At 50.7% G+C, this 27,832-nt stretch overlaps 1 protein-coding gene across 1 annotated transcript; it reads left to right on the top strand.

The window, feature by feature from the left end:
- Window positions 1–17,431: 17,431 nt before the first annotated feature.
- On the top strand, window positions 17,432–26,167 carry NXNL1 (nucleoredoxin like 1). The gene is made up of 2 exons (XM_025368773.1): window positions 17,432–17,836; window positions 25,635–26,167. The coding sequence occupies exons 1-2, from the start codon at window positions 17,511–17,513 to the stop codon at window positions 25,945–25,947; spliced, it is 639 nt and encodes a 212-aa protein (XP_025224558.1). The 5' UTR covers window positions 17,432–17,510; the 3' UTR covers window positions 25,948–26,167.
- Window positions 26,168–27,832: the final 1,665 nt, after the last annotated feature.

Raw genomic sequence — 27,832 nt, 5'->3', positions numbered from 1 at the left:
CTAACCCAAAGGAGCCAACTCGCCCCTGTCCGAACTGTCGGCAGATGGGCCACTGGAAGTCAGACTGCCCTGACCTAAGGATGGTCGCTGCGCCTCCACGTGACGACCCTCCTCCAGGTATTGGAGGCGCCTTCCAGCTCCTTGACACTGATGAAGATTGAAGAGGCCCAGACTTGGGGACCCCTCTCACTCTCGCCGAGCCCAGGGTCATGCTCCAGGTAGCAGGTAAGTCCATCTCCTTCCTTATGGACACGGGGGCTACCTACTCTGTTTTGCCTTCCTTCAGTGGCCCCAGCCACCCCTCCACTGTCACAGTCATAGGAATTGACGGCACTCCCTCCACCTACCGCCAGACTCCTCCTCTGTCTTGCCGCCAGGATGGCTCCCTCTTCTCGCACTCATTTCTTATCATTCCTTCGTGCCCAGTCCCCTTGTTAGGACGAGATCTCCTCTCCAAGCTAAGGGCCTCAGTTCATTTCCGGCCCAACCCCTCCCCACACCTCGCGTTCCTCTTCCCCCTCCTCTCACCTGACAAACCCCACCAGGCTGACCCCCCACTCCTGTTTCCAGTCCCCATTAACCCTAAGGTATGGGACAGCTCCACGATGATCATTGCCCAGCACCACACTCCGGTCCGCATCCGGCTAAAAGACCCTTCTAAGTTTCCCTCTAGGCCCCAGTTCCCTATCTCCCTTGAACACCGACAGGGACTAAAACCCATCATCATGCGCCTGTCCCAGCAACACATTGTAGTCCCCGCCAACTCACCATGCAATACTCCTATCCTGCCTGTACGGAAAAGCTCTGGAGCCTATCGCCTCATGCAGGACCTATGCCTCATCAATGAGGCAGTAGTCCCCACCTTTCCAGTTGTTCCTAACCCATATACACTTCTCTTGCACATTCCCCTCGATACCACTCACTTTATTGTCCTTGACCTAAAAGATGCCTTCTTCACCATTCCCTTACATCCGACTGTCACTTTCTGTTTGCTTTTACATAGGAAGATCCAGACACTCATATTTCTTCCCAGCTGACCTGGACTGTCTTGCCTCAAGGGTTCTGAGATAGCCCCCACTGGTTGCGGTACCTTTACCCAGCCCTTTTAACTCCTCTAACCTAACCCCCTCCTTTCCCCTTCCCGGCCGAACACTACATCAATGAGTCAGGACTAGTAGAAACCAGTCTCCTCACTCTAGAAAAGATTCGGGAAAGACTCCACCAGAAAAACCTCGGATCAAGGCCCTCACTTAGGTGGTGGCAGTCGTCTGTGGCCGGTTAAGTCCTACCCTTTCTAAGCCCCTTACTAATCATTGGCTTCTTGCTACTCATAGCTCCCTGTGTCCTCCGCTTCATCCAGGACCGCATGAAAGAAGTCTCCCAGGTCAGTTTCAATCAGATGCTGCTCCACCCCTATACCCGAGTTCCGACCTCCGAAGAACCCCACGACGACCCATACCAGCAGGAAGCAGCCAGATGAACACGTTGCCCCATTTTCTTATTAGAAAGAGGTCGGAATGTTAGGCAGGAATCTAGACCCAACATGGTGGCATTACCCGGCATAGCAAGCCTTTTGTTAAAGACTCCCTTCACCCTTGTACACACCCGCAGACTTACATGCGTCAGAGTTCTGGCTGGGCAACCACACTCCCCCATGACCTGCAGCTCACCTGCGTTCCACAAGTTCGTAAACAGCAATTTCGGTTGACAGTTTCCAAAGACCCCTTCCTCATGACCCTTACTCAACTCCTGCCCTAGTAGTTTCAAGACCCCCCCAGGCCCTGTTTGCACAACCAGCTTCCCTACCTCTCGGGCTATAAAAAGCCCCTACCCTCCTCCCTCAGCGCGACTTCCTCGGCCCACACCTTTGGACCGAGGAACCTCGCCTGCAAGCCCTAATAAAAGGCTATTCTCACTGCCATTTGCCTTGTGTCTTCGTGCCCGGTTTGGCTGCAGCCTCAGTTTACCTTTACACTCAGGAGGCTGAGGGCGCAGAATCGCTTGAACCTGAAAGGCAGAGGATCCAGTGAGCCAAGATTGCGTCAGTATACTCCAGCCTGGGTGACAAAGCAAGACCCTGTCTTAAAAAAAGGAGGAGGAGGAGAAAGGAAGGGAGGGAGGGAGGGAGGGAGGGAGGGAGGGAGGGAGGGAGGAAGGAAGGAAGGAAGGAAGGAAGGAAGGAAGGAAGGAAGGAAGGAAGGAAGGAAAAAAGAGACTGAGGACTGGAGCTATCATGCTAAGTTGGAGTTGAGATTCATTCATTCGTAAATGTCAGCTGAGTGTTCCCTGTCCCTCCTCCCCTCCTCTCCTCCTTTCCCTCCTCCTTCCTTTCTTCTTACCCCTCCTCCTCCTCCTTTTTCTTCCCTAAACTTCCCCTCCACCTTTCTTGTGCTCTGATTCTCTCTTCTCTTATCCCACTTCCTCCTTCTCTCTTTCTCCCTCCTTCTCTTCTTTCTGCCCTTTTCTCTCCTCCTCCCTGCCCTCCTCCTCTCTTCCCCGCTTCCTCTTTTTTCCTTTCCTCCCTTTTCCCCCTCCATCTTACCAGTTTGTTTTGAGATGGAGTCTTACTCTGTCACACAGGCTGGAGTGCAGTGTCTCAATCTTGGCTCACTGCAACCTCCACCTCCCGGGTCCACGCGATTCCTGCCTCAGGCTCCCCAGGAGCTGGGATTACAGGCATATGCCACCATGCCTAGCTCATTATGCATTTTTGGTAGTGACGGGGTTTCAACATGTTGACCAGGCTGGTCACAAACTTCTGATATCAAGTGATCTGCCTGCCTTGGCCTCCCAAAGTGCTGGGATTACAGACATGAGCCACCACACCCAGCCAAGGGTTCTAGTTTCTAAAACCTACCTTGGGAAAGAGGGATTCTAGTTTTTATGACCAGCCTTGAGGGAGAATAGATCTGAGACACAAGAGGGCAGGAAAAGGTCAGAGAAAAACTTCTGCTTCATTTTGGGGTCCTTCCTGCCTGCCTGCCTGCCTTCCTTCTTTCCTCTTTCTTTTTCTTCCTTTCTTACTTTCATTTCTTACTTTCTTTCTGTCTGTCGGAGTCTCGCTCTGTCACCCAGGCTGGAGTGCAGTTGCCCGATCTTAGCTCACTGCGACCTCTGCCTCCCAGGTTCAAGCGATTCTCCTGCCTCAGCCTCCTGAGTAGCTGGGATTACAGATGCACACCACCATGCCTGGCTAATTTCTGTATTTTTAGTAGAGACGGGGTTTTGCCATGTTAGCCAGGCTGGTCTCGAACTCCTGACCTCAAGTGATCCCCTGCCTGGGCCTCCCAAAGTGTTGGGATTACAGGCGTGAGCCACTGAGTCCAGCCTGGGTATTATTTTCTGAGCCCTCTAAAGCACCACGGGTATACAGCAGGATCTGCCCCCTGTTGTTTTCCTAAAATACAAAATCTCCTAATTCCCAAACACACCTGTCCCCAGGGGTTTCGGATGAGGGATTGGGGACTGTCCTATCCCCAGGAAACTGAGATGTGGACCAGGGAGTAAAACTCAAGCTTCTGGGCCAAACTGCTCTCTGCCCCTTTCTAACCAGGTGGCCTCGGACTGGTCACCTCTGTGGGCGGCAAGTCACCCAGGTGCCGAGGCAAGAGACTGAGGGCACAAGCTGTTCCAGTATAATAAAGAAAATATAAGGCCGGGTGCGGTGGCTCAAGCCTGTAATCCCAGCACTTTGGGAGGCCGAGACGGGCAGATCACGAGGAGATCGAGACCATCCTGGCGAACACGGTGAAACCCCGTCTCTACTAAAAAATACAAAAAAAAAACTAGCCGGGCGAGGTGGCGGGCGCCTGTAGTCCCAGCTACTCGGGAGGCTGAGGCAGGAGAATGGCGTAAACCCGGGAGGCAGAGCTTGCAGTGAGCTGAGATCCGGCCACTGCACTCCAGCCCGGGCCACAAAGCAAGACTCCGTCTCAAAAAAAAAAAAAAAAAAAGAAAATATATAGAATAAGAATAGTTATACTAGAAATAGAATATAGATATGATTCTACATGAATGTTAATCATTAGTTTGTAGCATTACTCTTTATTCCAATATTATAATATCTGTTCTACCATTATAACCTAGGAAAAGCCAGGCCATACAGAGATAGGAGCTGAAGGGACACGGTGAAGTGACCAGAAGACAAGACTGTGAGCGCTCTGTCACACCCAGACAGGGCCACTAGAGGGCTCCCTGGTCTAGTGGTAACACCCGCGTCTGGGAAGGCGCCCATTACTTAGCCTACTAGGAAAGGGAGTCTTCCTTTCCCCCGGGGAGTTAGAGAAGGCTCTGCTCCACCACCTCTTGTGGAAGGCCTGACATCAGTCAGGCCCACCTGCAGCCATCTGGAGGCCTAAACGTTCTCCTGTGATGCTGTGCTTCAGCGGTCAGGCTCCTGTTTTAACTTTCATGTTCCGTTCTTCCCTCTAGATAGCAGTAGCAAAATTATTGAAAGTATTAAAGTCTTTGATCTTTCTGAAAAGAGCGTAGAAGAAGTAATGACGTAAGCTGACCTCTCTCTCTCCGCCACCTAAAAGGGAAAGACCCCCGTCCAGTGGACACGCGACTCACGTGACTTTATCCATCATTGGCGATGACTCACACTCCTTACCCTGCCCCTTTTGTCTTGTATCCAATAAATAACAGCGCAGCCTGGCATTCGGGGCCACTACCGGTCTCGGCGTCTTGGTGGTAGTGGTCCCCCGGGCCCAGCTGTCTTTTCTTCTATCTCTTTGTCTTGTGTCTTTATTTCTACATCTCTTATCTCCGCACGTGAGGAGAAAAACTCACAGGCCCTATAGGGCTGGTCCCTATATCTGGCGCTCAACGTAGATTTCTCTCTCGCTGTGTGAAGTTTGCGCTTCCAGTGCGGAAGGCGGCGGAGGATTTCCACGACTGATTCCTAAGGCTTGTGGTCAATAAGTTTGGTGGTAAGCTTGAGCGCTCAGAGTACCCCGGGGACACCATGTTACAAGCCAGTACTAAGTACTCAGCTTATTTTAACTTTATAAAAACCCTCCCTGTATTATCTCAACCCTGTCCCTGTTCAGCCCTGCTGTACGGCTCTCAACCTTCTGCCTGTTTGGCCTGGTAATGAGGCCCTCAACCCTAACACTCCGCAGCCTAGTTTTTCATTTTTCACGCCTGTTTCTCTTTCGACAAAACAGACTCCCTTGAAGCCTGGATCTGTCTCCGTAAATCGGGCTCCCTTGAGCCTGGGTCTCTCTCCCTAAATCAGGCTCCCTTGAAGCCTGGGTCTCTCTCCCTAAATCAGGCTCCCTTGAAGCCTGGGTCTCTCCCCCTAAATCAGGCTCCCTTGAGCCTGGGTCTCTCTGGGAAAATCAGGTTCTCTTGAAGCCTGGGTCTCTCTCCATACATCAGGCTCTCTTTTCTGTAGGGGCCAGCCCTACAGGGTCTGTGGGTTTTTCTCCCCATGTGTGGAGACAAGAGATCATAGAAATAAAGAGACAAGACAAAAAGATGACAGCTGGGCCCAGAGGACCACTACCACCAAAACGCCAAGATTGGTGGTGGCCCCAGATGCCTGCCTGCGCTGTTATTTATTGGATACAAAACAAAAGGGGCAGGGTAAAGAGTGTATGTCGTCTCCAATAATTGATAAAGTCGCATGAGTCACGTGTCCACAGGACAGGGGGCCCTTCCCTGTTAGGTAGCTGAGGTGGAGAGAGAGAGGTCAGCTTACATCATTATTTCTTCTACGCTGTTTTCAGAAAGATCAAAGACTTTAATACTTTCACTAATTTTGCTACTGCTATCTAGAGGGCGGAGCCAGGTGCACAGAGTGGAACATGAAAATGAAACAGGAGCATGACCGCTGAAGCACAGCATCACAGGGAGACGGTTAGGCCTCTGGATAACCGTGGGTGGGTCTGACTGATGTTAGGCCCTCCACAAGAGGTGGTGGAGCAGTCTTCTCTAAATTCCCCTGGGGAAAGGGAGACTCCCTTTCCCCGTCTGCTAAGTTGTGGGTGCTTTTCCTTGGCACTGACGCTACCGCTAGACCACAGTCCGCTTGGTAACGGCGTCTTCCCAGACGCTGGTGTTACCGCTAGACCAAGGAGCCCTCTAGTGGCCGTGTACGGGCATGGCAGAGGGCTCACACTTGTCTTCTGGTCAATTCTCACCATGCCCCTTCAGCTCCTATCTCTGTATGGCCTGTTTTTTCCTAGGTTATAATTGTAGAACAAGGATTATTATAATGTTGGAATAAAGAGTAATTGTTACAAACTAATGATTAATGATATTGTCAGACCTCTATGCCCAAGCTAAGCCATCATATCCCTGTGACCTGCACGTATACATCCAGATGGCCTGAAGCCACTGAAGATCCACAAAAGAAGTGAAAATAGCCTTAACTGATGACATTCCACCATTGTGATTTGTTTCTGCCCTATCCTAACTGATCAAGGTACTTTGTAATCTCCCCCACCCTTAAGAAGGTTCTTTGTAATTCTCCCCACCCTTGAGAATATACTTTGTGAGATCCACCCGCTGCCCGCAAAACATTGCTCCTACCTCCACCGCCTATCCCCAAACCTATAAGAACTAATGATAATCCCCCACCCTTTGCTGACTCCTTTTTTGGACTCAGCCCACCTGCACCCAGGTGAAATAAACAGCCATGTTGCTCACACGAAGCCTCTTTGGTGGTCTCTTCACACGGACACGTGAAACATTTGGTGCTGAAGACCCGGGTCAGTGGGACTCCTTCGGGAGACCAATCCCGTGTCCTCACTCTCACCCCGTGAAGAGATCCACCTGCGACCTCGGGTCCTCAGACCAACCAGCCCAAGGAACATCTCACCGATTTTAAATCGAGTAAGCAGCCTCTTTTTACTCTCTTCTCCAACCTCTCTCACTATCCCTCAACCTCTTTCTCCTTTCAGTCTTGGCGCCACCCTTCAATCTCTCCTGTCTCTTAATTTCAATTCCTTTCATTTTCTGGTAGGGACAAAGGAGACACATTTTATCTGTGGACCCAAAACTCCGGCGCTGGTCACAGACTTGGGAAGGCAGACTTCCCTTGGGGTCTAATCATTGCGGGGACGCCTCTCTGATTATTCACCCATGTTCCATTGGTGTCTGATCTCTGCGGGGACGCCTGCCTCGATCATTCACCCACATTCCCTTGGTGGCAAGTCAATTGCGGGGACGCCTGCTTTGGCTGCTCACCCACGTTGCAGCCCAGGGCTGCTCCCCACCCCCTTCTCTGTGTCTCTACCCTTCTCTTTAAACTTGCCTCCTTCACTATGGGCAAGCTTCCACCCTCCATTCCTCCTCCTTCTCCCTTAGCCTGTGTTCTCAAGAACTTAAAACCTCTTCAACTCTCGCCTGACCTAAAATCTAAGCGTCTTGTTTTCTTCTGCAATACCGCTTGGCCCCAGTACAAACTCGACGGTAGTTCCAAGTGGCCAGAGAATGGCACTTTCGACTTCTCTGTCCTACAAGATCTAGATAATTTTCGTCGAAAAATGGGCAAATGATCTGAAGTGCCTGACGTCCAGGCATTCTCTTACACATTGGTCCCTCCGTAGTCTCTGCTCCCAATGAAACTCCTCCCACATCTTCTTTCTCTCCTGTCTGTTCCTTCAGTCTCCATCCCAAGCTGAGTCCTTTGAATCTTTTTCTTTTTTTTTTTTTTTTTTTGAGACGGAGTCTCGCGCTGTGTCACCCAGGCTGGAGTGCAGTGGCGCGATCTCGGCTCACTGCAAGCTCCGCCTCCCAGGTTCAGGCCATTCTCCTGCCTCAGCCTCCGAGTAGCTGGGACTACAGGCGCCCGCCACCACGCCCAGCTAGTTTTTTGTATTTTTAGTAGAGATGGGGTTTCACCATGTTAGCCAGGATGGTCTCGATCTCCTGACCTCGTGATCCACCCGCCTTGGCCTCCCAAAGTGCTGGGATTACAGGCTTGAGCCACCGCGCTCGGCCATGAATCTTTTTCTATGGACTCATCTGACCTCTCCCCTTCTCCCCAGGCTGCTCCTTGCCAGGCCAAGCCAGGTCCCAATTCTTCCTCAGCCTCTGCTCCCCCACCCTATAATCTTTCTATCACCTCCCCTCCTCACACCCGGTCTGGCTTACAGTTTTGTTCCGTGACTAGCCCTCCCCGACATGTCCAACAATTTCCTCTTAGAGAGGTGGCTGGAGCTAAAGGGATAGTCAAGGTTAATGCTCCTTTTTCTTTATCCGACTTCTCCCAAATCAGTTAACATTTAGGCTTTTTTTTTTGAGACGGAATCTTACTCTGTCGCCCAGGCTGGAGTGCAGTGGCCGGATCTCAGCTCACTGCAAGCTCCGCCTCTTGGATTTATGCCATTCTCCTGCCTCAGCCTCCCGTGTAGCTAGGACTACAGGCGCCCGCCACCTCGCCCGGCTATTTTTTTGTATTTTTTTTAGTAGAGACGGGGTTTCACCGGGTTAGCCAGTATGGTCTTGATCTCCTGACCTCGTGATCTGCCCATCTCGGCCTTTTTTTTTTTTTTTTTTTAATCAAATACAAGAACCCAGCCCAGTCCATGGCCCATTAGCAGCAACCCTTAGACGCTTTAACGCCCTAGACCCAGAGGGGCCAGAAGGCCGCCTTACTCTTAATATGCATTTTATTATGCAATCCCCTCCCAGTATTAGCAAAAGCTCCAAAAATTAGATTCCGACCCTCAAACCCCACAACAGGACTTAATTAACCTCGCCTTCAAGGTGTACAAAAATAGAGTAGAGGCAACGTATTTCTGAGTTGCAATTACTTGCCTCCACTGTGAGAGAAACCCCAGCCATATCTCCAGCACACAAAAACTTCAAAACTCCTGAACTGCAATGGCCAGGTGTTCCTCCAGGACCACCTCCCCTAGGATCTTGCTTCAAGTGCTGGAAATCTGGCCACTGGGTCAAGAAATGCCCGCAGCCCGGGATTCCTCCTAAGCCATGTCCCATCTGTGCGGGATCCCACTGGAAATTGGACTGTCCAAGTCGCCCAGTAGCCACTCCCAGAGCCCCTGGAACTCTGGCCCAAGGCTCTCTGACTCCTTCCCAGATCTTCTTGGCTTAGCGGCTGAAGACTGACGCTGCTGGATCGCCTCGGAAGCCCCCTAGACCATCACAGACACCGAGTTTCGGGTAACTCACAGTGAAGGGTTAGTCCGTCCCCTTCTTAATCAATGCAGAGGCTACCAACTCCATATTACTTTCTTTTCAAGGGCTTGTTTCCCTTGCCTCCATAACTGTTGTGGGTATTGATGGCCAGGCTTCTAAACCCCTTAAAAATCCCCAAATCTGGTGCCAACTTGGACAACATTCTTTATGCACTCTTTTTAGTTATCCCCACCTGCCCAGCTCCCTTATTAGGCTGAGACATTTTAACCAAATTATCTGCTTCCCTGATTATTCCTGGACTACAGCGACATCTCATTGCCACCCTTCTTCCCAACCCAAAGCCTCCTTCGCATCCTTCTCTCGTATCCCCCTCTCGTATTCCCCTACTTCAGCCCACAAATATGGGATAACTCTACTCTCTCCTTTGTGGCCGATCATGCACCGCTTATCATCCCATTAAAACCTAATCACCCTTACCCCACTCAACGCCAGTATCCCATCCCGCAGCACGCTTTAAAAGGATCAAAGCCTGTTATCACTCGCCTGTTACAGCATGGCCTTTTAAAGCCTATAAACTCTCTTTACAATTCCATTTTACCTGTCCAAAAACCAGACAAGTCTACAGATTAGTTCAGGATCCACGCCTTATCAACTAAATTGCCTTGCCTGTTCGCCCCGTGGTGCCAAAGCCATATCCTCTCCTATCCTCAATACCTCCCTCCACAACCCAGTATTCTGTTCTGGCTCTCAGACATGCTTTCTTTACTATTCCTTTGCACCCTTCATCCCAGCCTCTCTTTGCTTTCACTTGGACTGACCCTGATACCCATCAGGTTCAGCGAATTTCCTGGGCTGTACTGCCGCAAGGCTTCACGGACAGCCCCCATGACTTCAGTCAAGCCCAAATTTCTTCCTCATCTGTTACCTATCTCAGCATAACTCTTCATGGAAACACACGTGCTCTCCCTGCTGATCGTGTCCGGCTAATCTCCCAAACCCGAACCCCTTCTACAAAACAACAGCTCCTTTCCTTGCTAGGCATGGTTAGGTACTTCCGCCTTTGGATACCTGGTTTTGGCATCCTGACTAAACCATTATGTAAACTCACAAAAGGAAACCTAGCTGACCCCATAGATCCTAAATCCTTTTCCCACTCCTCTTTCCGTTCCTTAAAAACAGCCCTAGAAGTTGCTCCCATGCAGGCTGTCCCTAACTCGTCCCAACCTTTTCATTACACACAGCCAAAGTACGGGGCTGTGCGGTCAAAATTCTTACACAAGAGCTGGGACCGCGCCCTGTAGCCTTTTTGTCCAAACAACGTGACCTTACTGTTTTTTTTTTTTTTTTTTTTTCTTTTTTTTTTGAGACAGAGTCTCGCGCTGTGTCACCCAGGCTGGAGTGCAGTGGCGCGATCTCGGCTCACTGCAAGCTCCGCCTCTCAGGTTCACGCCATTCTCCTGCCTCAGCCTCCGAGTAGCTGGGACTACAGGCGCCCGCCACCACGCCCGGCTAGTTTTTTGTATTTTTAGTAGAGACGGGGTTTCACCATGTTAGCCAGGATGGTCTCGATCTCCTGACCTCGTGATCCACCCGCCTCGGCCTCCCAAAGTGCTGGGATTACAGGCTTGAGCCACCGCGCCCGGCCGACCTTACTGTTTTAGGCTGGCCATCGTGTCTCCATGCGGTGGCTGCCGCCGCCCTAATAGTTGTAGAGGCCCTCAAAATCACAAACTATGCTCAACTCACTCTCTACAGTTCTCATAATTCCCAAAATCTATTTTCTTCCTCACACCTGACACATATACTTTCTGCTCCCCGGCTCCTTCAGCTGTACTCTTTGTTGAGTCTCCCACAGTTACCACTGTTCCTGGCCTGGACTTCAGCCCGGCCTCCCACATTATTCCTGATACCACACCTGACCCCCATGACTGTATCTCTCTGATCCACCTGACATTCACTCCATTTCCCCATATTTCCTTCTTTCCTGTTCCTCACCCTGATCACACTTGGTTTATCGATGGCAGTTCCACCAGGCCTAATCGCCACACACCAGCAAAGGCAGGCTATGCTATAATATCTTCCACATCTATCATTGAGGCTACTGCTCTGCCCCCTCCACTACCTCTCAGCAAGCCGAACTCATTGCCTTAATTCGGGCCCTCGCTCTTGTAAAGGGACTACGCGTCAATATTTATACTGACCCCATATCCTGCACCACCATGCTGTTTTATGAGCTGAAAGGTTTCCTCATTACACAGGGGTCCTCCGTCATTAATGCCTCTTTAATAAAAACTCTTCTCAAGGCTGCTTTACTTCCAAAGGAAGCTGGGGTCATTCACTGCAAGGGCCATCGAAAGGCATCAGATCCCATCGCTCAGGACAGCGCTTATGCTGATAAGGTAGCTAAAAAAGCAGCTAACGTTCCAACTTCTATCACTCACGGCCAGTTTTTCTCCTTCTCATCTGGTCACTTCCACCTACTCCCCCACTGAAACTTCCACCTGTCAATCTCTTCCCACACAAGGCAAATGGTTCTTGTACCAAGGAAAATATCTCCTTTCAGCCTCACAGGCCCATTCTATTATGTCGTCATTTCGTAACCTCTTCCATGTAGGTTACAAGCCGCTAGCCCGCCTCTTAGAACCTCTCATTTCCTTTCCATTGTGGAAATCTATCCTCAAGGAAATCACTTCTCAGTGTTCCATCTGCTATTCTATCTACTCCTCCTCAGGGAGTGTTCAGGCCCCCTCCCTTCCCTACACACCAAGTTCGGGGATTTGCCCCCGCCCAGGACTGGCAAATTGACTTTACTCACATGCCCCGAGTCAGGAAACTAAAATACCTCTTGGTCTGGGTAGACATTTTCACTGGATGGGTAAAGGCCTTTCCCACAGGCTCTGAGAAGGCCACCACGGTCATTTCTTCCCTTTTGTCAGACATAATTCCTCGGTTTGGCCTTCCCACCTCTATACAATCCGATAACAGACTGGCCTTTACCAGTCAAATCACCCAAGCAGTTTCTCAGGTTCGTGGTATTCAGTGGCGCCTGGTTTTACCTCAAACTGCCACCGTTAAGTCTCTCTTTAAGTGGATAGAAGATCTTCAGTGACAAAATACCCTCCGATACTTTCACCCTGATGAAGTCCTATTCCTTACTTTTATACTCTCTTATTCTTGTTCCCGTTCTTACGCCACCCTCTACCTCTCCCCAGCTATCTCCACCACACTGTCAATCTCACTCTCTCGTAGCCGTTTCTAATCCTTCTTTAACAATTGCTGGCTTTGTATCTCTCTTTCCTCCAAATTCGACCAGGCCCTGACTTACTCACTGCTTAAAAATAAAATAAAATTTAAAAAAAGGTGGGGGGGGACTCTGTATATTTTTAAATGAAGAGTGTCGTTTTTACCTTAATCAATCTGGTCTGGTACATGACAACATAAAAAAACTCAAGAATAGAGCCCAAAAACTCCCCAACCAAACAAATAATTACGCTGAACCCCCTTTGACACTCTGTAATTGGATGTCCTGGGTACTCCCAATTCTTAGTCCTTTAATACCTGTTTTTCTCCTCCTCTTATTCGCACCTTGTGTCTTCCTTTTAGTTTCTCAGTTGATACAAAACTGCATCCAGGCCATCACCAATCATTCTATACAACAAATGCTCCTTCTAACAACCCCCAATATCATCCCTTACCCCAATATCTTCCTTCAACTTAATCTCTCCCACTCTAGGTTCCCACGCCGCCCCTAATCCCGCTCGAAGCAGCCCTGAGAAACATCACCCATTATCTCTCCATACCACCCCCAAAATTTTTCGCCGCTCCAGCACTTCACTATTTTGTTTTGCTTTTCTTATTAATATAAGAAGACAGGAATGTCAGACCTCTGAGCCCAAGCTAAGTCATCATATCCCTTGTGACCTGCACGTGTACATCCAGATGGCCTGAAGCCACTGAAGATCCACAAAAGAAGTGAAAATAGCCTTAACTGATGACATTCCACCATTGTGATTTGTTTCTGCCCCACCCTAACTGATCAAGGTACTTTGTAATCTCCCCCACCCTTAAGAAGGTTCTTTGTAATTTTCCCAACCCTTGAGAATGTACTTTGTGAGATCCACCCCATATATATCATCATATCTATGATCTATATCTAGTGTAACTATTCTTATTTAATATATTTTCTTTATTATACTGGAACAGCTCGTGCCCTCGGTCTCCTGCCTCAGCACCTGGGTGACTTACCGCCCACAACACAAAGCCGGTTTGGTGGTCTCTTCACATGGACGCAAGTGAAAGAAAACAGGACACTAAAGCGAAGAGGGAGGCTCCTACCCCTCATGCTCAGTTGAATCTGGCTCTTTTTACACTAAATTTCTTTCTTTCTTCTTTTTTCTGAGATGGAGTCTTGCTCTGTCGCCCAGGCTGGGCTGCAGTGGCACCAGCTCGGCTCACTACAACCTCCGCCTCCCAGGTTCAAGAAATTGTCTGCCTCAGCCTCCTGAGTAGCTGGGATTATAAGCACCTGCCACCACGCCCGGCTAATGTTTTTGTATTTTGAGTAGAGCCAGGGTTTCACCATCTTGGCCAGACTGGTCTTGAACTCCTGACCTTGGGATCCACCCACTCCGGCCTCCCAAAGTGCTGGGATTACAGGCGTGAGCCACCGCGCCTGGCCTTTTTACGCTAAATTTCTTAAGCCTGGCAAGAAATCAACCTTTTACAGCAGCAGAACAACATTTCCCTGGAAATAAATTTGATCCACAAAACGGAAAGCGGGTATGGTGGAAGGATGCGGAAACTGACAAATGGGAATTAGGCACTGTGGTAACATGGGGTAGGGGTTTAGCTTGTGTTTTCCCAGGAGAAGGACAATAACCCATGTGGGTTCCCTCCTGGCAACTGAAATTGCATTATAACTCCAAGGACGAAGTGAAGGGGGGCCAGCCCCTCCACACCTGTGGGTATTTCTCCAAGGATAAAATGAAGGGGGCCAGCCCCTCCACACCTGTGGGTATTTCTTCAAGGACGAAGTGAAGGGGGCCAGCCCCTCCACACCTGTGGGTATTTCTCCAAGGATGAAGTGAAGGGGGCCAGCCCCGTGGGCATTTCTCATCAGGTGGGACGAGAGACTCAGAAAAGAAATAAGACACAGAGACAAAGTATAGAGAAAGAACAGTGGGCTCAGGAGACCGGCACACTCAGCATACGGAGGACCCACGCTGGTGCCGGCCTCTGAGTTCCCTCAGTATTTATTGATCATTATTTTTACTATCTTAGTGAGGGGACTGTAGCAGGACAACAGATGGGGAAAAGGTCAGCAGGGAAACATGTGAGCAAAGCAATCTGTATCATGCAAAAGTTCAAGGAAAGGTACTGTGCCCGGATGTGCACGTAGGCTAGATTTATGTTTCTGTTTACCCAAACATCTCAGTGTAGCAAACAGTAACAGAGGAGTATCGCTGCCAGCAGATCTCATCTCTAACCACAGCGTGGTTTTCTCCTATGTCAGCATAGAACGAATGGGAATGGTGAGCTTTACACCAAGACATTCCATTCCCAGGGACAAGCAGGAGACAGAGCCTTCCTCTTCTCTCAACGGCAAAGAGGCCTCCCTCTTTCACTCCTCCTCCTCAGCACAGACCCTTTACGGGTGTCGGGCTGGGGGAATGGTAAGCCCTTTCCTTTTCCATAAGGCCATATCTCAGGCTGTCTCAGTGGGAGGGGAAACTTTGGACAATACCCAAACTTTCTTGGGCAGAGGTCCCTGCGACCTTCCGCAGTGCATTGTGTCCCTGGGTACTCGAGACTGGAGAATGGCGATGACTTTTACCAAGCATACTGCCTGCAACCATGTTGTCAACAAGGCACATCCTCCACAGCCCTAAATCCATTAAACTTTGATTCAATACAGCACATGTTTCTGTGAGCACAGGGTTGGGGCTAAAGTTACAGGTTAACAGCATCTCAAAGCAGAAACAATTTTTCTTAGTACAGATCAAAATGGAGTTTCTTACGTCTTCCTTTTCTGCATAGACACAGTAACAATCTGATCATCTCTTTCTTTTCCCCATAACGAAGAGCTCTCAGAAACAAAAGGCGAAGAGCCGTCAGAAATCCAAGGGCAAGGTTTGCCTCCTGACACATAAATTGCATAACCTCGACATTACAACAAAATCTTGCCATGTGGCCTACAATAAGGAATTCTGAAAACGACGGGTAATATAATTCTGGCTGCCTTTGGGGTGGTCAGTGCAGTGGTGAGTATACCAGCGGTGGGGGCAACTGAAAATCATACCTACTGGGCATATGTTCCTTTTCCCCCTTTAATTCGGTCCGTCTCCTGGATGGACTACTCAGTGGAAGTTTACACTGATAATAGTGCATTCATGCCAGTCCCTAATGATGACAGGTTTCCAGCTTACCAGGAGAAGGTCCTCTCACTGTGAATGCAGACGCTGGCTAGCCCCGGAACTTTGTCCCCTGTGGAAATCAAAGATAACTTCATATCACATCCTGATCATAGGAGACACCCTAAAATATCACAGATGCTCACCGTGACTTAGACCTTGAAGTAATTAGTGGAGTCCATGTGAATCAATGTGACTTAATATATTTATGAAAAGGTGTGGCCAGTCGCATGCTCATGCCTGTTATCCCAGCACTTTGGGAGGCCGAGGCTGGAGGATTGCTCGAGCCCAGGATTTGGAGGCCAGCCTGGGCAATATGGCAAAACCCCATCTCTACTAAAAATACAAAAAATTAGCCAGACGTGGTGGCGCGCAACCGTAGTGCCAGCTAACAGGAACGCTGAAATAGAAGGATCACTCGAGCCTTGGAGATCAAGGCTGCAGTGAGCCATAACCACACCACTGCACTCCAGCCTGGGTGCCTTGACAGAGTGAGACCTGGTCTCAAAAAATACACATACAAAAAAGTCAGATATTTAAATTTTTATTTTTATTTATTTATTTTGGAGACAGAGTTTCGCTCTATCCCCCAGATTGGAGTGCAGTGGAAAGATCTTGTCTCACTGCAGCCTCTGCCTCCTGGGTTCAAGCGGTTCTCCTCCCTTAGGCTTCCAAGTAGCTGGGATTACAGGCATGCACCACCATGCCCGGCTAATTTTTGCTTTTTTTTTTTTTTTTTAATTTGAGATGTAGTCTTGCTCTGTTGCCCAGGTTGGATGGAGCGCAGTGGTACGACCTCGGCTCACTGCAACCTCTGCCTCCCAGGCTTAAGCAATTCTCCTGCCTCAGCCTCCCGAGTAGCTGGGATTACAGGTGCCCACCACCACGCCTGGCTAATTTTTGTATTTTTAATAGAGATGGGGTTTCACCATGTTGGCCACGATGGTCTCGAACTCCTGACCTCAGGTGATCCACCCGCCTCAGCCTCCCAAAGCACTGGGATTACAGGCATGAGCCACCATGCCAGGCCTAATTTTTGCATTTTTAGTAGAGACAGGGTTTTGCCATGTTGGCCAGACTGGTCTCGAACCCCTGACCTCAGGTGATCCACCTGCCTTGACCTCCCAAAGTTTTGGGATTATAGGCGTGAGCCGCCGTGCCCGGCCTATTTTGTATTTTTAGACACTAGGCTCTGTCACCCAGGATGGAGCGCAGTGGTGCAGTCATTGCAGCCTCAACCTCCCAGGCTCAAGTGATCCTCCCATCTCAACTAAGTAGATGGAACTACAGGCTCATGACAACACCATGCCCAGCTAAGTTTTTAATTTTTTCATAGAGATGGGGTCTCACACTGTTGCCCAGGCTGGTCTCAAACTCCTGGTCTCAGGTGATCCTCCTGCCTCAGCCTCCCAAAGTGCTGAGATTGCAGGCATGAGTCACTGTCTGCTACATGTTTTTTTTTTTTCTTTCTTTTTTTTTTTTTTTTTTGAGATGGAGTCTCGCTCTGTCACCTAGGCTGGAGTGCAATCACGCAATCTCAGCTCACTTTAACGTCTGCCTCCTGGCTTCAAGCGATTCTCCTGCCTCAGCCTCTCGAGTAGCTGGGATTACAGGTGCCCACCACCACGCCTGGCTAAATTTTGTATTTTTAGTAGAGACAGGGTTTCACCATGTTGGCCAGGCTGGTCTCGAACTCCTGACTTCAGATGATCCTCCCACCTCTGCCTCTCAAAGTGCTGGGATCGCAGGCATGAGCCACTGCACCCGTCTGTTACGTGTTTTCTTAATGCGTTCGTTTGCAGCTCTCTCCTGAGAAGGGCCACACAGAGAGCCCTGCCCCCTGCCCTTAGAGGCCCCTCAGGTCAAGGTTTAGGCAGATTAGTGAAGTCCTAAGCTGGCTTCCTAAAGATTTCTATTTCTGGGAGAGGAGCCAGTCTGCAGACCGGGGACCACACGCCGCGCTGTTCCCAGCACCCAGCCCAGGTTACCATGGCCTCCCTGTTTTCTGGCCGCATCCTGATCTGCAACAACAACGACCAGGACGAGCTGGACACGGAGGCCGAGGTCAGCCGCAGGTTGGAGAACCGGCTGGTGCTGCTGTTCTTTGGTGCCGGGGCTTGTCCGCAGTGCCAGGCCTTCGTGCCCATCCTCAAGGACTTCTTCGTGCGGCTCACAGATGAGTTCTATGTGCTGCGGGCAGCGCAGCTGGCCCTGGTGTACGTGTCCCAGGACTCCACGGAGGAGCAGCAAGACCTGTTCCTCAAGGACATGCCAAAGAAGTGGCTTTTCCTGCCCTTTGAGGATGAACTGAGGAGGTGAGGAGGGGCAGGGAGGGCTTCCTGGAGGAGGGGGCATGTTCGCTGAAAGTGAAGCATCCATTCTAACTAGAGTGAATAAGCAGCCCCTGTGTGCCAGTCCATCTACTGGGAACTAGCGGGTACAGCGAGGGGTGCCCACTTCCACATGCCAGCTTCCATGCCACCCCAGGGACCTTGGAGCCGAGTGAGAGGAACAGATGCAAAAGAGACACTCAACTATGTAATAGCAAGGCCAAGCGTGGTGGCTTACCCCTGTAATCCCAGGACTTTGGCAGGTCGAGGCGGGCAGATTACCTGAGATCGGGAGTTCGCGACCAGCCTGATCAACATGGTGAAACCCTGTCTCTGCTGAAAATACAAAAATTAGCCAGGCAAGGTGGTGGGCGCCTGTAATCCCAGCTGCTTGGGAGGCTGAGACAGGAGAATCGTTTGAACCTGGGAGGCAGATGCTGCAGGGAGGCGAGATCACGCCACTGCCCTCCAGCCTGGGCGACAGAGGGAGACTCTGTCTAAAAAAAACAAAAAACATGGCCGGGCGCGGTGGCTCACGCCTGTAATCCCTGCACTTTGGGAGGCCGAGGCGGGCGGATCACGAGGTCAGGAGATCGAGACCATCCTGGCTAACACGGTGAAACCCCGTCTCTACTAAAATACAAAAAAAATTAGCCAGGCGCGGTGGCGGGCGCCTGTAGTCCCAGCTACTCGGGAGGCTGAGGCAGGAGAATGGCGCGAACCCGGGAGGCGGAGCTTGCAGTGAGCGGAGATGGTGCCACTGCACTCCAGCGTGGGAGACAGAGTGAAGACTCCGCCTCAAAAAAAAAAAAAAAAAAAAAAAAAAAAAAAAAAAAAAAAAAAAAAAACAAATACATAACAGCGAACTGCAGTAGTGCTCAGAGGACAAAGCTAGGCCACAAAGTGGAAATACAGTGAGGGAAACCTTGGTGAGGTTCCGGGGTCAGAGGATGCTTCCCCGAGGAAGTGACTTTAAAGAGAGACCCCTAGCTGGGCGTGGTGGCTCGTGCCTGTAGTCCCAGCCACTTGGGAGGCTGTGGTAAGAAGATAACTGGAGCCTGGAGTTTGAGGCTGCAGTGAGCTTTGATCGCACCACTGCACTCCAGCCAGGGCAATACAGCTAGACCCCGTCTCTTAAAAAAGTAAGGCCAGGCACGGTGGCTCACCCCTGTAAACCTAGCACTTTGGGAGGCCAAGGTGAGCAGATCACCTGAGGTCAGGAGTTCGAGACCAGCCTGACCAATACGGAAAAACCCCATCTCTAAGAAAAATACAGGCCGGGCGCGGTGGCTCACGCCTGTAATCCCAGCACTTTGGGAGGCCGAGGCGGGCGGATCACAAGGTCAGGAGATCGAGACCACGGTGAAACCTCGTCTCTACTAAAAATACAAAAAATTAGCCGGGTGCGGTTGTGGGCGCCTGTAGTCCCAGCTACTCGGGAGGCTGAGGCAGGAGAATGGCGGGAACCCGGGAGGCGGAGCTTGCAGTGAGCTGAGATCCGGCCACTGCACTCCAGCCTGGGCGACAGAGCGAGACTCCGTCTCAAAAAAAAAAAAAAGGCCGGGCGCGGTGGCTCAAGCCTGTAATCCCAGCACTTTGGGAGGCCGAGACGGGTGGATCACGAGGTCAGGAGATCGAGACCATCCTGGCTAACACAGTGAAACCCCGTCTCTACTAAAAATACAAAAAACTAGCCGGGCGAGGTGGCGGGCGCCTGTAATCCCAGCTACTCCGGAGGCTGAGGCAGGAGAATGGCGAGAACCCGGGAGGCGGAGCTTGCAGTGAGCTGAGATCCGGCCACTGCACTCCAGCCCGGGCTACAGAGCAAAACTCCGTCTCAAAAAAAAAAAAAAAAAAAAAAAAGAAAAATACAAAAATTAGCCAGGCCTGGTGGCGCACACCTGTGGTCCCAGCTACTCGGGAGGCTGAGGCAGGAGAATCGCTTGAATCCAGGAGGCGGAAGTTGCAGTGATCCGAGATGGTGCCACTGCACTCTGGCCTGGGCAACAGAGTGAGACCGTATCTCAAAAATAAAAATGAAAAATGTAATAAATAAATAAAATACAGGGAGACTCCAAGGAGAAGAAAGATAGGAGGATGGAGAGTGAGGAAAGGGAGGGGTTCCAGGCAGAGGGCACAGCAGAAAGGCTTGGAGGCTGGCAGAGAAAGAATGACCAGTTCAGGGAGACTGTAATTCCGGAGAGGACTGAATTTACAATGTTATTGTTACTGCCCACGCATTTGTCATAATCTTCTTAAGGTGTGACAGGTCTGTGGTGCAGAGCCACCTTAACGAGTATAGACATGATCCTCAGGGTAGCAGGGAGCCATGGTGGACATGAGAACTGAGGGAGAGGTAGTTGGATTCAAGCTTTGTAAGGAGATGTCCAGCCAGGCGTGGTGGCTGACACCTGCAATCCCAGCACTTTTGGAGGCTGAGGCAGGAGGATTGCTTGAGGCTGGGAGTTGAAGACTAGCCTGGGCAACACAGCAAGACACCACCACCCCCATCTCTAAAATTATAAAAAGAAAAATTATGAAAGGTGGCCTGGCACAGTGGCTTATGCCTGTAATCCCAGCACTTTGGGAGACCGAGGTGGGTGGAACACCTGAGGTCAGGAGTTCAAGACCAACCTGGCCAACATGGCGAAACCCCGTCTCTACTAAAGACACAAAAAGTAGCCAGACGTGGTGGTGGGTATCTGTAGTCCCAGCTACTCAGGAGGCTGAAGCACGAGAATCGCTTGAACCCGGGAGGCAGAGGGTGCAGTGAGCCAAGATCGTGCCACTGCACTCCAGCCTGAGCAACAGAGCGAGACTGTCTCAAAAAAAAGAAAAAATTTAAAAAGATCCTCTTAAAAAAATTACAAAAGGAGCTGCCCAGTAAACAGTATTATAGTTTGACTTTTTATTATGAAGAAATGTTCACACATAGCAAAAAGTTGAAAGAAGTGTACAATGAAACCCACCACAATTATTAACATTTTGCCATATTCACTTTGTCCACACACATGTGTATAGTTTGTGCTAAACGATTTGAAAGTGACTTGCAGACTTCATGACATTTTCCCAATGTCATGCCTTTTGTTACTCAACAAGTTGGAAGTTTCTGGTCATCAGAGTTTGGACATCATCAGAGTTTGAACACTGAATCCTGCCCACTGCCCTTGGCAGCTAAGGAGATTCCTAGCAACACTTCCTTCCCTGAGGCAGAGACACCAGCTGCAGACAAATGCTGACCTTGTCTGAGACAGGGTCCTCTCAACAAAACATTCACCCAGACTAGTATGTTATCTGGGCATTTCCCATTCCACAGCCCCCATAGATGGGACGTCCAGTTAAGTGAAATTTCAGGCTGGATGCGGTGGCTCATGCCTATAATCCCAGTGCTTCGGGAGGCAGAGGTGGAAGGATCACTTGAGGCCAGGAGTTCAAAACCAGCCTGAACAACATAGCAAGACTATATCTTTACAAAAACTTAAAAAAAAATTAGTCAGGTGTGGTGGTACGAGCCTGTAGTCCCAGCTACTCAGGAGGCTGAGGCTACAGGATCACCTGAGCCCAGGATTTTGAAGTTAGCATGATCTATGATCCCACCATTGCACTCTAGCCTAGGTGACAGATGGAGGTGCTTTCTCTAAAAAAAAAGAAAAAGAAAAAAAATGAGATAAACAATAAATAATCTTTCTTTTAGTATAAGTATGTCCCACGCATTTGGATATACTTATACTAAAAGATTATTCATTGTTTATTCGAAATTCAAATTTAACTAGCGTGTGTATTTATATGTATAATAGAGAGAGATGGGGTCTCGTTATGTTCCCCAAGCTGGTCTCAAACCCTTGGGCTCAAGCAATCCTCCCACCTCGGCCTCCCAAAGTGCTGGGATTACAGGGGTGAGCCACTGTACCCAGCCTCAACTTTTTATTTTTATTTTTTTAAGAGAGGGAGTGTCCTATATTTTTAATTGCTAAACCTGGCAATCTACTCATGGGATTTTGTAAGTATCATGGGTTCTCTTTGTGGCAGTCTGGAAAAGGGCCATGGAAGGATGCAGCAGGCTGAAATTAAGAACCGTTAGCTATGGCCGGGCGCAGTGGCTTATGCCTGTAATGCCAGCATTTTGGGAGACCAAGGCAGGCGGATCACTTGAAGTGAGGAGTTCGAGACCAGCCTGGCCAACATGGTGAAACCTCATCTCTACTAAAAACACAAAAATTAACTGATTGCAGTGGCACACTCCTGTACTCCCAGTTACTCAGGAGGCTGAAGCAGGAGAATCACTTGAACCCAGGAGGCAGAGGTTGCAGTGAGCCAAGATCATGCTACTGCATTCCAGCCTCAGCAACACAGCAAGACTCTGTCTTAAACAAACAAAAAAAGCCGGGCACAGTGGCTCATGCCTGTAATCTCAGGGAGGCCGCTTTGTGTTGGCACTCACCTGTATTCCCAGCTACTTGGGAGCCTGAGGCAGGAGAGTTGCTTCAACCCAGGAGGCAGAGGTTGCAGTGAGATCACGCCATTGCACTCCAGCCTGGGCAACAAGACCGAAACTCCATCTCAAAAAATAAAAATTAAAAAATAGGCTGCGTGTGGTGGCTCATGCCTGTAATTTCAGCACTTTAGGAGGCCAAGGCAGGTGGATCACCTGAGGTCAAGAGTTCAAGACCAGGTTGGCCAACATGGTGAAACCCCATCTCTACTAAAAATACAAAAATTAGCCTGGTGTGTTAGCAGACGCCTGTAATCCCAGATATTTGGGAAGGTGAGGCAGAAGAATCACTTGGACTGGGGAGGCAGAGGTTGCAGTGAGCCGAGATTACGCCATTGCACTCCAGCCTGGGCGACAGAGCGAGACTCTGTCTCAAAAAAATAAATAAATAGGCTGGGCGCGGTGGCTCAAGCCTGTAATCCCAGCACTTTGGGAGGCCGAGACGGGCGGATTACAAGGTCAGGAGATCGAGACCATCCTGGCTAACACGGTGAAACTCCGTCTTTACTAAAAAATACAAAAAACTAGCTGGGCTTGGTGGCAGGCGCCTGTAGTCCCAGCTACTCGGGAGGCTGAGGCAGGAGAATGGCGTAAACCCAGATGGCGGAGCTTGCAGTGAGCTGAGATCCAGCCACTGCACTCCAGCCCGGGTGACAGAGCGAGACTCCGTCTCAATAAATAAATAAATAAATAAATAAATAAATAAATAAAATTTTGAAAAAATGAAAAATACATATAATTAATTATAAAAGAAAAATAAAGGACTGTGGGTTGAGCCTGGTGCCTGTAGTCCTAGCTACTTGGGAGGCTGAGACGGGAGGATCTCTTGAGCCCAGGAGTTCAAGGCCAGAAAAAAAAAACCAAAAACACAGAACTCTGGGCGTTGGGCCCAGTTTGGCAGCTGCCTCTACTCCAGGATGAGAGGGTGGAGGGTGCAGGATTTGGGCCTAGATGAGGGGTTTGGTCCAGGGTCTCTTGGGGTGTGGAGAGCTTCCCATTGACTTCCCTTAAGACTTAGAACAAAGCTGAGGCTGGGCACAGTGACTCATGCCTGTAGTCCCAGCACTTTGGGAGGCTGAGGCAGGAGGACTGCACGAGCTCAGGAGTTTGGGACCAGCTCAGGCAACATAGTGAGACCCTGTCTCTACAAAACAATTTAAAAACTAGCCAGGTATGGTGTTACGAGCCTGTAGTCCAGCTACTTGGAAGGCTGAGGCCACAGGATTGCTTCAGCCTGGGAGGTTGAGGCTGCAGTGAGCTGTGATTGTACCAGTGCTCTCCAGCCTGGGTGACAGAACAAGACGCTGTCTCAAAGAAAAAGAAAAAAAGAACAAAATTGATACTCCTTACTATGACCCTACATGGCCTGTGTGATCAGGTTTGTATCCCAATGACCATCCCACCCTCAGAGCCTTTGCATGTACTGTGCCTACTGCCTGGGTCACCTTTCCCCCAGTTCTCCAGCCCCCTTCATCCCATAGATGTCAGCTCAGAGATTGCAGCTCGTCTCTCCTTGGAGACATGCCCTCTAACCAGCAACCCCTTACCCTCCTTCATATCTCTCTATGATGTTTTTTGTTTTTGTTTTTGTTTTTGACAGTCTCGCTCTGCTGCCCAGGCTGGAGTGCAGTGGCACAATCTCGGCTCGCTGCAACCTTGGCCTCCCAGGTTCAAGCAATTTTTCTGCCTCAGCCTCCTGAGTAGCTGGGATTACAGGCACTCGCCATCACACCCAGCAGATTTTTTTTTTTTTGGAGACGGAGTCTCGCTCTGTCCCCTAGGCTGGAGTGCAGTGGCCGGATCTCAGCTCACTGCAAGCTCCGCCTCCCAGGTTCACGCCATTCTCCTGCCTCAGCCTCCCGAGTAGCTGGGACTACAGACGCCCACCTCCTCGCCCGGCTAGTTTTTTGCATTTTTTTAGTAGAGACAGGGTTTCACCGTGTTAGCCAGGATGGTCTCGATCTCCTGACCTCGTGATCTGCCCGTCTCAGCCTCCCAAAGTGCTGGGATTACAGGCGTGAGCCACCGCGCCCGGCCGTGATTTTTTTGTATTTTTAGCAGAGATGAGGTTTTACCATGTTGGCCAGGCTGGTCTCTAACTCATGACCTCTGGTGACCCACCCATCTCAGCCTCCCAAAGTGCTGAGATTACAGGCATGAGCCACCACGCCAGTCAAGCAGGAGAAATTTTTAAAACCATACATGATGTTGGATGCTGAAAGGCACTTGGGAGAAAAACACTGCCTTGGGATGTTATTTATTCTATTTTTGAGACAGGATCTGGCTCTGTCACCCAGGCTGGAGTGCAGTGATGCAATCATAGCTCACTGCAGCCTCGAAATCCTAGGCTCAAGCGATCCTTCTGTAGCAGGATGAGCCGCAGACAAAACTCCTCAGACACCGGATTAAAGAAGGAAGAGGTTTTTCATTCCGCCGGGAGCCTCAGCAGACTCGCGTCTTAAGAGCCAAGCTCCCTGAAGAAGAAATACGTGGCCTTTTTAAAGGCTTACAACTTTAAGGGATCCATGTAAAAGGGTCATGATAAATCAAGCAAGTGTGGAAAACATGACGGGGGGCTACATGCATCAGCTAACAAAAAGTTTTACAGTGCTTTCTCATACAATGCCTGGAATTTACAGATAACACTAGTAGTTTTGGTCGGGGTTAATATTATTATTATTATTATTTTAACCACCAGGGCCAGGTGGTGGTGCCAAGGTCGTCTAGCTATTTATCTTACTTCTGTTTCTTTCCAACTTTTTGCTTTCTCCCCCTTCTCCTGTCTTATAAACTAAGGAACAGGGGAGACGGGGAAAAGCTGGGAAGGACAACAGGAGAAGTGGTGGTCTCATTCTATACTTCTACCTCGGCCTCCTGAGTACCTGGGACTACAGGAGCGCACTACCACGCCCTGCTTTATTTATTTATTTATTTACTTATTTATTTATTTATTGGTAGAGACAGGGTCTTACTATGTTGTCCTTGTGTCTTGCGATGTGAGGTCTCCATACTACAGGGTCTTAGCCTGCAAATGTCTGAGGAGAGCGCTCCGAGCGCATGGCACAGCCAGCGCAAATGCCCCGTGGTTGGAGCATGCCTGGGGCGCTGGAGACATAGCGCGGGGACCAAAGTGTCTGGCCCTGTTCCGGTCCTGGTGTGCACCTACCCAGTGCCCGGCAAGAGACAGTGCACACAGAAGGCGCTGCCTAAGTACTGGGAGGAGGGATGCGGGGCTCTCTGGGTCAGCATCAGGGATGTGTATCCGTCCAGACTGACCTGCCCGCTCCGCAGGGACCTCGGGCGCCAGTTCTCCGTGGAGCGCCTGCCGGCGGTTGTGGTGCTCAAGCCGGACGGGGACGTGCTCACTCGCGACGGCGCCGACGAGATCCAGCGCCTGGGCACCGCCTGCTTCGCCAACTGGCAGGAGGCAGCCGAGGTGCTGGACCGCAACTTCCAGCTACCAGAGGACCTGGAGGACCAGGAGCCACGGAGCCTTACTGAGTGCCTGCGCCGCCGCAAGTACCGCGTGGAAAAGGCGGCGCGAGGCGGTCGCGACCCCGGGGGAGGGGGTGGGGAGGAGGGCGGGGCCGGGGGGCTGTTTTGACCCCCTAGGGTGGAGGAGAGGCGTGGGGTTTGGTGATGAACCTCCAAACCCCCACCCCACCCCCGCACGCCTGTAATCCCAGCACTTGGGGAGGCCGAGGCGGGAGGATCGCTTGAGCCCAGGAGTTCGAGATCAGCCTGGGCAACAGAGTGAGACCCTGACTTTACGAAAATTAAAAATTAACCCAGTGTGGTGGCGCGCACCTGTGGCTTAGCTACCCCGGAGGCTGAGGTGGGAGGATGGATTGAGTCCGGGAGGTCAAGGCTGCAGTGAACTGTGATCGCTCCACTTGCACACCTCACTCCAACCTGAGCGACAAAGGGAGATCCTGTTCCCAAAGAAACAAACGGAAACCCTCCTCCCCCGCCCCCCTGTAAGACAGCGGGATGGGGGTGAAGGTGGGAGTGGGGGTGGGTGGGGCCAGGGCGGAGAGCAGGGTCACGGGCGGCTGTTATGACCCGCCTAGGGTGGAGGAGTTGGGGTTTGGTGATGAGCCCCTCCACTCCGGAGGTGGAGAGCTGGGAGGGAGTGGGGGTGGAGATGTGGGGTGGGAGGGCCAGGGCGGAGGGCGGGACCGAGCAGGGCTCTTCTGACCCCATAGTTGGGGAGGACTGGTGGAGGAGTGGCGGGTCTATGAAAAGCCTGCCCCCCCACTGCGGGGAGAGAGGGCTGGATGGAAGTCGGGAGGCTGTTCTGAGTCCTCCTCTGCCCCAGGTGGGCAGGCCGCGGGAGGAGAATCTGTAATGAGCCTGTTGGGAGCCGAGGAGAGGGGAGGGGGAGGGGATTGCCCGAAATCTCCGCAGGAGTAGGGCGGGACGGAGCTCAGTGTGGGAGCACGGAGTAGGGGACTGTCTGGGTTCCAAGCACTCCTCCGGGGGCAGGCGGGGCTGGGGGGCTGTTCTGAGCTCCCTGATGAAGAGGGGTGGAGGCGAAGTGGGGAGGGGGAGGGGTGATGTCTGTTCTGATCCCCATGCAGGGGAGGGTGGGAGCTAGGATGGAGCGAGTGGCAGGGGGTTCTCTGTTCTGAGATATCCCCTCACACCCAGGGGCCTGTTCTGGTCTTCCAGGTGCGCATCTGAGCCTCCCGGGTCAGGGCGATAAAGTAGGAAGAGCTTTTCAAGGATCTCTTTTTTTTTTTTTTTTTTTTTTGAGACGGAGTCTCGCTCTGTCGCCCAGGCTGGAGTGCAGTGGCCGGATCTCAGCTCACTGCAAGCTCCGCCTCCCGGGTTCACGCCATTCTCCAGCCTCAGCCTCCCGAGTAGCTGGGACTACAGGCGCCCGCCACCTCGCCCGGCTAGTTTTTTTGTATTTCTTAATAGAGACGGGGTTTCACCGTGTTAGCCAGGATGGTCTCGATCTCCTGACCTCGTGATCCGCCCGTCTCGGCCTCCCAAAGTGCTGGGATTACAGGCTTGAGCCACCGCGCCCGGCCTCAAGGATCTCTATAAATATTTCTGAGACCTGGCTGAGGAGGAGTAATTAATGGATCAAAAAATGAGAAAATCCCAACTAAAATAGAGCAAACGTGCTGAAAACGCCGAGCCCATCCTACATTAAATGAGTTGCCCACTTTTTTTTTTTTCCTTTGACGGAGTTTGACTCTTGTTGCCCAGGCTGGAGTGCAATGGCATGATCTCCGCATCCCGGGTTGAAGCGATTCTCCTGCCTCAGCCTCCCAAGTAGCTGGCATTACAGGCACACCACCAGACTAATTTTTGTATTTTTAGTAGAGATGGGGTTTCTTCATGTTGGTCAGGCTGGTCTCGATTTCCTGACCTCTGGTGATCCACCTGCCTCGGCCTCCCAAAGTGCTGGGATTACAGGCGTGAGCCACCGCGCCCGGCGGAGTTGCCCACATATTTCATACACAAAATCACAACAATCC

This window comes from Theropithecus gelada, chromosome 19 (genome assembly GCF_003255815.1).
Source record: "Theropithecus gelada isolate Dixy chromosome 19, Tgel_1.0, whole genome shotgun sequence".
In the NCBI taxonomy this organism is placed as follows: domain Eukaryota; kingdom Metazoa; phylum Chordata; class Mammalia; order Primates; family Cercopithecidae; genus Theropithecus; species Theropithecus gelada.
The sequence above is the reverse complement of the archived record's forward strand: the minus strand, read 5'-3'. Positions and strand labels throughout refer to the sequence as shown.